Source organism: Callospermophilus lateralis, chromosome 11 (genome assembly GCF_048772815.1).
Source record: "Callospermophilus lateralis isolate mCalLat2 chromosome 11, mCalLat2.hap1, whole genome shotgun sequence".
Classification (NCBI taxonomy): Eukaryota; Metazoa; Chordata; class Mammalia; order Rodentia; family Sciuridae; genus Callospermophilus; species Callospermophilus lateralis.
The window spans coordinates 86707148-86715341 of record NC_135315.1 but is presented as its reverse complement, the minus strand read 5'-3'; the positions used below and the strand labels follow the sequence as shown (position 1 = coordinate 86715341).

General features: G+C 45.8%; 1 protein-coding gene across 1 annotated transcript; it reads left to right on the top strand.

The window, feature by feature from the left end:
* Nucleotides 1-321: 321 nt before the first annotated feature.
* Nucleotides 322-7072, top strand: LOC143409894 (carbonyl reductase [NADPH] 3-like). Its single transcript, XM_076870470.2, has 3 exons — nucleotides 322-610; nucleotides 1986-2093; nucleotides 6603-7072. The coding sequence occupies exons 1-3, from the start codon at nucleotides 322-324 to the stop codon at nucleotides 7037-7039; spliced, it is 834 nt and encodes a 277-aa protein (XP_076726585.1). The 3' UTR covers nucleotides 7040-7072.
* The last annotated feature ends 1122 nt before the right edge of the window (nucleotides 7073-8194 follow it).

Here is an 8194-nt window from a genome sequence, read left to right as displayed (position 1 = left end):
GACCCATCGCCGACCGGTGTGGCTTAGAGGAGGGCAGTCTCGCAGATCGCCTCTCATTTCAGAGCCTGCATCAAAACCCCAGCGCCGGGAGGAGGCGGACCCGCAAGCTGGGGCCTTACGAAACCTTCGGGATCAGACAGCCCCTCCTCAGAGGGGAGGGACCGGCTCCAGGGGCCTTGTTCTCTAGGAGTCGCAGCACTGGACCCCAGATCTTAGATCTGCGCCTCTGCTCCGACCCTGGCCCGGCTCCACAGCGCGCACCCGGGTGTTCCGCTGTCAGGTCCGCTCTCCACACAGGTGTCCCGCGCTGCCCACCCGGCCATGTCGTCCTGCAGCCGCGTGGCCCTGGTCACCGGAGCCAACAAGGGCATAGGCTTCGCCATCGCCCGTGAATTGTGCCGGCAATTCTCGGGGGATGTGGTGCTCACCGCACGCGACGAAGCGTGGGGCCGGGCAGCGGTGCAGCAGCTGCAGGCCGAGGGCCTGAGCCCCCGCTTCCACCAGCTGGACATCGACGACCTACAGAGCATCCGCGCCTTGCGCGACTTCCTGCGCAAGGAGTATGGGGGTCTCAACGTTCTGGTCAACAACGCGGGCATCGCCTTCAAGAGTAGGTGCGGGGCTTGGGGGGAGAACTCCCCGCTGCGCTCCGAGGGTACCGGCGGCAAGCCACAGGCGCCCCCACTGTCCACTACTGTGATCTGGGAGGGCGGTGCCAGCCCCTGGGGATGCGCTCAGCTCCCGCCTTGTCGGGCGGTTATTCGCTTTCCTGGATTGGGGGGCTGTGACACCGCGCGCCCTGCCTGCCCAGCCGGGTCGCCGGCCTGTGCAAGCCCGTGCGCCGCCCAGGGGCCGCCCAGAACTTTCAGCTATGGCTGTTTGTAGGAAAACCGGCCTCCGGGGAGGGAGCCAAGCCTTGCTAAGCTCATCAGCTTTCCGTCCACTCCAAGAACCATTTTCTCTGCTAAGGGTCTCCAAAATCACTTGACTTTCGCTTTCCCCGTGAAACAAGGGCGCATTCATAGATGCCAGGAGACATCTGCCCAGGACAGGAAATGAGTCGCTAAGACACAATTAGCGCACACTTGCACATTAGTGGATTTCATAGTTTGTTTAATGGAGAGCTTTGATAGGCTCTGGCCAAAGGGAAACGAGCCTGGTTCCCGCCCCCAGGGAGCTAATGTTTGTTATAAAAAATGCAAATGTGGCTTTTAAGAAGCATCTTCCTTTAGGGGAAGAAATCAAAGAAATTATTTATTCCAGCAATTTGTCAATGAAGAAAGTTACTGAGTTGCCATGATCCAGGAATATAAAGAAACAGGTCAGCTTCACTTACAACCGAGGGGGGAAGAGAAGCCTGAGACAGGAAAAGGGAAAGAACCGATTGTGCAGAAGTAGCTCTGCCTTTGGCCCTGGGCACGCACTCTTGCTCTGTCACGGACCCAAGTCTTCCTCTCACCAGCACCTCCAACTCAGCCTCTAGGCTTTGGGGAGCTGCGAACCGGGAATTGACAGCCTCGGAAGTAGACTGCCGCGGTTGGCTGAGGGATTGGTGAATAAAAACCTTGCTTCCTAGACAAGAGGTCTAGACATAGCCCTTATGGGCGGTACCAGCAAACCTGGGCGCAAACTGGGTGCCCAGGCTCCACACCTGCTGAATCAAAATCTGCATTTTAACACAAATCCCAGATATCTCCAGTGCCTATCAAGTTTGAGAAGCAGCAGCAAAGCCAGGGGTCTGGAAGTGGGGTGGGAAGCCCAGAAGCTGCAGCATTACCAATGAGAGACTCCCTGGGTGTGGCCCCAAAAGCTGTTTTCACAGGCCCTGCAGGGGATTCCCATGCACACTGAAGTTTGAGAACCAACCACGAGAGATTTAAAAAATTAGCTTCTCTTTTAATTGGTTGTTAGGCAATAGAATCCATGTTCTCAGGAGTGTGTATGGGGGAGGTGACTTTTTCTTTGTTTCTTTGTCTTTTTGAAAGTGGATGATCCAACACCCTTTGACATTCAAGCTGAGATGACCCTGAGGACAAACATTTTTGCTACTAGAAATGTCTGCACTGAATTACTGCCCATAATGAATCCTCATGGTAAGTCCAGGGGATGGACTGTCAGGTTGTGTTCCTTAGGAGGGAATAAGCCATGGGCCCTCTGGACTGGCCCCCAGCAATTACCCAGGGCTGCTGTTTCTTTTCTTTTCTTTTTCTTTTTCTTTCTTTTCTTTTTTTTTTTTTTTTTTTTTTTGGCGGTGCTGGGAATTGAACCAAGAGCTTCCCACATGCTGGCAAGCTCTCTATCACTGAGCTACATTCCCAGACTCTGCTGTTTCTTTGTAAGGGGGTGGGGGAAGGGAGATGGAAGATTGTCCTAATTTCTCAAGTGTCTGGCTCCTTGCTTGAACATTTCGGCTTTCAAAGAATTGTATGACAGACCACAATGATCTTGGGATCCAGATCACATGATCTTCAACCCTCATGGACAAAATGTCACAAGTCCCCAAAGGTTTTTCAGTGAATCTCCTCCTCCCCAAGGATGTGCCCACACCTGGCTTGTCTGGGGGACCTGAAGGATGGTGTCTTCTCTGGCATTGTTACTTTCCCTATGTTCCTTTCTTACTCTCAATTTTGCAAGCTGATTGAGAAAATCTGAAATAATTTTTCTTTATTAGTAAATACAAAGCCAGTGTGGTGGCACATGCCTGTAATCCCAGCAGCTCAGGAGGTTGAGGCAAGAGAATGGCAAGTTCAAAGACAGCCTCAGCAACAGTGCGATGCTAAGCAACTCAGTGAGAGCCTGTCTCTAAATAAAATACAAAATAGGGTTGGGGATGCAGCTCAGCGGTCCAGTGCCCCTGAGTTCAATCCCTAGTACGCCCACACACACCAAAAAAAAAAAAAAAAAGTTACTTGTGATTCTGAGAAGAATTGTGTGGTTTATTAGAAATGTGATTTTGAATAGGATTATCTCTGAATGCAAGCATTTTTAAGTCTAAATAGGTATACCGTGAAAGGCAGACTTCTACTCCCTACCCACTCACTCCCAAGCTCCACAGGGATTGATTTTCTTTATCAGTTTCTTAATGGACTGGGATCATAGAAAGCCTGCAGTCAGTGTTGTAGGTGCTGGTCATAGGGAGCCTTTGGTCCAGTGCATGGAGCTGGTGAGTGCCCAGAGGCCAGGAGATGGAGTTTACAAATATAAACCTAAGCAAATAAAAATGCATATTTTCAAAACTCCCTTTTTAACACAAAAGGTGAAGATTAGCACAGTATTTGCCACCTTAATTTTTTTTTTTTTAAGATTTAATCTTGCAACATTTCCCAGGTTGGCCCAGTCTTCTGGCCTCAGTGATACTCCTGCCTCAGCCTCCCAAATACCTGGGACTACAGACCCATGCTACCACACTCGATGTGATCTTGCTTTATGTTCGCTTTATACCTCTGGGGCTCTTCCCAGATTAGAACAGAACGTTTTCTGTTTTTCCACTGCAGGGCTATCTTTTACCAAGTTATCAGGAAGTCTTCTCCCTGCTGAATTTTACAGTCATAAAATTTAAGAGCTGAAAATTGCTGAAGAAGCCTTGCGTTGCTTCACCTCCACTTTCCTGAGAGGGGAATTGAAGCCAAAAGAACTGAACACATACACGTATTCATGGATTTGGAAAATGTCTCCTAATTTCTTGATTTCACTACTCAATCAAATTAGGATAACCTGTGCTAGTGAAATAGGAATTAGAGTGTCAAATGATTATAAACCAAGCCATTTTGAAAGACAATGGGAGACTCGGGGGAGAATGGGGTTTAAAAATTAATCCAGAGCAGGTGAATCTCTATCTTCAGTCAGTTTCCAAAGTGGGAATCTCTAGTTTACAAAATGCTAATATTTGTGATTTTTAGTAAATCTGGTGTTTACCAGAAGGTAAATATTGAGCATTGCTAGTTCCTAATGTCTCTTTGTTTAGCTCTAAAATGCATTTAAAAGTTTAAAAAGCCTTTGGTTTGCTTGTTTGATTCTGAGTAAATTGGCTAAGCAACCTTTGAGCCACTAGAGGGAGCTACTTGCCCACTCCTTCTAGAATGAGGCTGTTTCAGGACCAACAAGGTCACCTGGACTTCAGATGAGGGTGGGGTGCAGTTCTCCTCAGAATTAGACCCATCTGTTGACTAGGTTCCTGCATTATCACCCAGCCTCTCTCAAAGGTATTCCCTTAGATCAAAGAGGACCCCTCTTCTGTAGAAGGGTTTGCATTTCCTGGAAGGCTTTGAGTGGCTCCTGTAGTTTGTTTCTTCTCTTTCTTCCTTCCCCAGTAAATGTCATTCCTCAAGCAGCTGAGTATAGAGAACAAAGCTGTATAGAAAGCAATGAGGAATTCATCACCAATGTAGTATTCTTGCCAAAAATATTGAAATAAATTTAGTTATAAGAAAATCAGACCAATCCAAATTGGGGGAAATACTGCAAAATAATGAACTGGAGTCTTCAAAAGAAAGGTCATTATCGACTAATCTAGACAAAAATGGGTTAAAAAGATATGACAACTACAGGGGCTGGGGCTGGGGCTCAGTGGTGGAGCACTTGCCTAGCACGTGTGAGGTCCTGGGTTTGATCCTCAGCACCACATAAAAATAAATAAATAAATAAAGGTATTGTGTTCATCTACAACTAAAAAAAAATACTTAGAGAGAGCGATGACAACTACATGCAGTCCAAAATCCCACATTGTATCTTGGATTAAAACAAACAAAAACTATAAAGTAGCATTATGTGGAATGGCTGGGGACATTTGAACATGCATGCCACTGGAGATAACAGGGTTGTACAACAGTGTGAGTGCAATCATGCTGTGCTTCTGGTGGGGAAGGCCTGTTACCACACAGTCAGGCTCTGTACCTCTGGTTCTATAGGTGGGGATTCAACAACTATGGACTGAGAATATTTGCAATTTGTAAAACATAGTATCTGTATTGAAACTGTTCAGACCTTTTTTCCTTGTCATTATTCCTAAATAATACAATGATTTACATAGCATTTACATAGTATTGGGGATTATGAATAAGCTAGAGACCACTTAAAGCCTATGGTAGAATCTCTTAAGTTATCTGGAAATACTATGCATTTTATAGATGGGACTTGAGCATATGTATATTTGGTATCTGTCAGGCCCTGGAACCAATCCCATACCAACACAAGAATCACTTAAACACTAAAATATTTGAAAGGGTTTAAATTTCTGCAACATGGAGAAAAGGAGAGATGGAGAAAGAAAATGGGGCAAAACGTTAATCATCAGTGAACTCAGGTGAAAAATGTATGTATGGGCTTTGCTGAACATTTTGCAACTTCTCATTAGTTTTCAAAATTTAGGAAAGAAGTATGTATCACCATAAAAAAATGAGAGAGGGAAAGAATGAAGGACAGACTGAAGAATCACACATACCTGTAGGATGAGTGTGATGTTGGTGTTCAAGGAGAGACTGAGGGTATCTCCATAAACAGGGCCCTCAAAGTGGTCCACCCACCCCAAATGTGCACCTGGGGTGGATGCCACTGATGTAGAGAATGTGAATTCAGAACAGCATGTAAGAAAATAACTCCCAAGTTGGGCATGGTGACACATACCTGTAACCCCAGCCATTTGGGAGGCTGAAATAGGAAGATCACAAATAGTCTCAGCAATTTAGGGAGACCCTCAGCAACTTAGCAAGACCCTGTCTCAAAACAAAAAATAAAAAGGACTGGGGATGTAGCTCCGTGGTAAAACAACCTTGGGTTCAATCCCTGGTACCAAGAAATAAAAATAAAAAATAAATAAAGAAAAGAACACTCCAAGATAGGTGGATTTGGTTGGTGGATAAGATGTGCAAATTCGTGTTGGCTGGTTTTCAGGTTTCCAGCAATGCTTCAGATTATTGAATGGGTGCTGGCCTGCATATTGGCTTTCATGGGCACAACTGTCTCTTTAGCAGTTGTGAATTATAATCAACATGAATATTAATTCATATTAGTTTAATGACTCATACCATATTCTTATTAACTAGAGACTAACAATTAATCAGAAATCAGGACCAGGATGAATAATTAACCTGCTCCACTTGTGGACATGCCTGGCACTAAGGACAGTGGTATTCCCTGCCATCACTTGATCCTGATTTAGGTACCCAGGATAGAAGTGACTGCCTGAGGCCCTAGAAATGTGCCAACCGAGGGCACTGGGAGCTGAGATGCAAAATGAGGGTACGGTCCCTCAGAAAGCAGGCTCTTGCAGCATATGTGTCGAAGGAAGCTGTTTTATAAAATTGTCCAGTGAGTCTGCTACAGATGACAGTTCCACCATTTCATGGAGAATTGCTGCAGAAGGGAAAACCTATTCTTGACGGAGCTGTGTTCTTTCTTCCATTTGGGAGAACAGGAGCCCAAATAAATGTATAACCCCTTCACACACACACTGCCCCACCCCCACAGAGATTTTATGCCTTCTAGAGTTGCTTTTTGATGTTTTTCAGCCATTAAACCTGTACCGTGCCTCGGTTGTTGCTGGGTGTCTTCAGCTGACCAGTGCTGCTTTGTGATGTGCTTCCATTTCTATTCCTCTGTTCCAGGGAGAGTGGTGAATATCAGCAGTTTACAGGGTTCGAAAGCTCTTGAAAACTGCAGTGAGGATCTGCAGGAAAAGTTCCGATGTGACACACTTACCGAGGGGGATCTGGTGGACCTCATGAAAAAGTTTGTGGAGGACACAAGAAATGAGGTACACGAGAGGGAAGGCTGGCCCAATTCGGCTTATGGGGTGTCCAAGTTGGGGGTCACAGTCTTATCGAGAATCCTGGCCCGGCAGCTGGATGAAAAGAGAAAAGCCGACCGGATTCTGCTTAATGCCTGCTGCCCTGGATGGGTGAAAACAGACATGGCCGGGGACCAAGGCTCCAGGACGGTGGAGGAGGGAGCAGAGACCCCTGTCTATTTGGCCCTCCTGCCTCCAGATGCCACTGAGCCACAAGGCCAGCTAGTCCATGACAAAGTCGTGCAAAACTGGTGAACGTCTTCTTCATGGCTTGATATTTAATAAATGTTGGTGGAAGGAACAAGTGAATTCAGATGTGGTCGGATTCTATTTCTGTGGTTGAGAAGAAATGTCCACTAGAATCTCCCTGGGAGAAAGATGTCTCATTCCAGACACTGGAGCAGAGCCATTTTGCCATCTGTAGCCTGAAAGAAAAGGACATATCAGATTTTAGCAGGCATCGTGATTACATATGGAACTGGTAGGCATTATCACTGTTCCCACCCGATAGTTTCGGATACAGTAGGCCTAGGGTAGGCCCCAAATTTGCATTTCTAACAAGTTCCTAGTAATGCTGCTGCTGCAGCCCGTCCTGGGTCAGCAGGTTGAGAACCATGGTATAATGGTCTTAAGAGCTGAGGAGTTCATCTTGGCCATTTTCCAAGCCATTCCTTGCTGTTTCTAGTTTGTTGATTCTGAAGGGTCATAATTATCCTGTTTCCCTAGCTTTGCAAACTTCCTTTTGTATTTCATTCTGTCTTGCTGTATTTGAGTCTGTTTTTATTGGTTCTGTCAAAAGGCAAAATTACAACAAATTTGAAGATCTAAATTGACTTTTATTTATAATTCTCGAATGGGGCAACATCTCATCCCATAAAATAGTGAGTGTTCTGATGAGCCGAGCCCGGATGAGAAAGAACTAAGGAAGGCAAGGACAGATGAGAAACAGATTGGTTGTTTCAAAGCTATTTTCTTGTAAAGGTTAAAAAGGAGAGAAGTATGTATGCAGGCTAAACGTGGGTTGTTTAGAAATTTGGCTATCATCTCTCTCCTGGTTTTCTTAGTTTTGACCTGGTGAAGTGTAACTTTAGCATGAACAACTCCACCTAGTTTGGTCTGGTAGACCTAGTGTAGGAGCTCAGTCCAAACCAATGTCCCATTTAAGAAACGGAACTTGAAAGGCTCAGGAGAAAGGTCTTGTTTTATTAGGATGTGATTTCTTCCATACTGGGTTTGAACCCAGGGGGGCTAAACCACTGAACTAGATCACCAATCCTTTTTATTTCTTATTTTGAGACAGGGCCTTGCTAAATTGCTGAGGCTGGATTTGAACTTGCTATCCTCCTGACTCAGCCTCCTGAGCAGCTGGGATTATAGGTGTGTGCCACCGTGCCCAGCCATACTGGGTTT

Excerpts from the sequence above, each read along its gene's own strand:
- LOC143409894 (XM_076870470.2), top strand. The coding sequence starts at position 322 with ATGTCGTCCTGCAGCCGCGTGGCCCTGGTCACCGGAGCCAACAAGGGC. Across the intron at positions 611-1,985 it reads CGCGGGCATCGCCTTCAAGA|TGGATGATCCAACACCCTTT; the intron begins GTAGGTGCGGGG and ends TCTTTTTGAAAG. Across the intron at positions 2,094-6,602 it reads GCCCATAATGAATCCTCATG|GGAGAGTGGTGAATATCAGC; the intron begins GTAAGTCCAGGG and ends CCTCTGTTCCAG.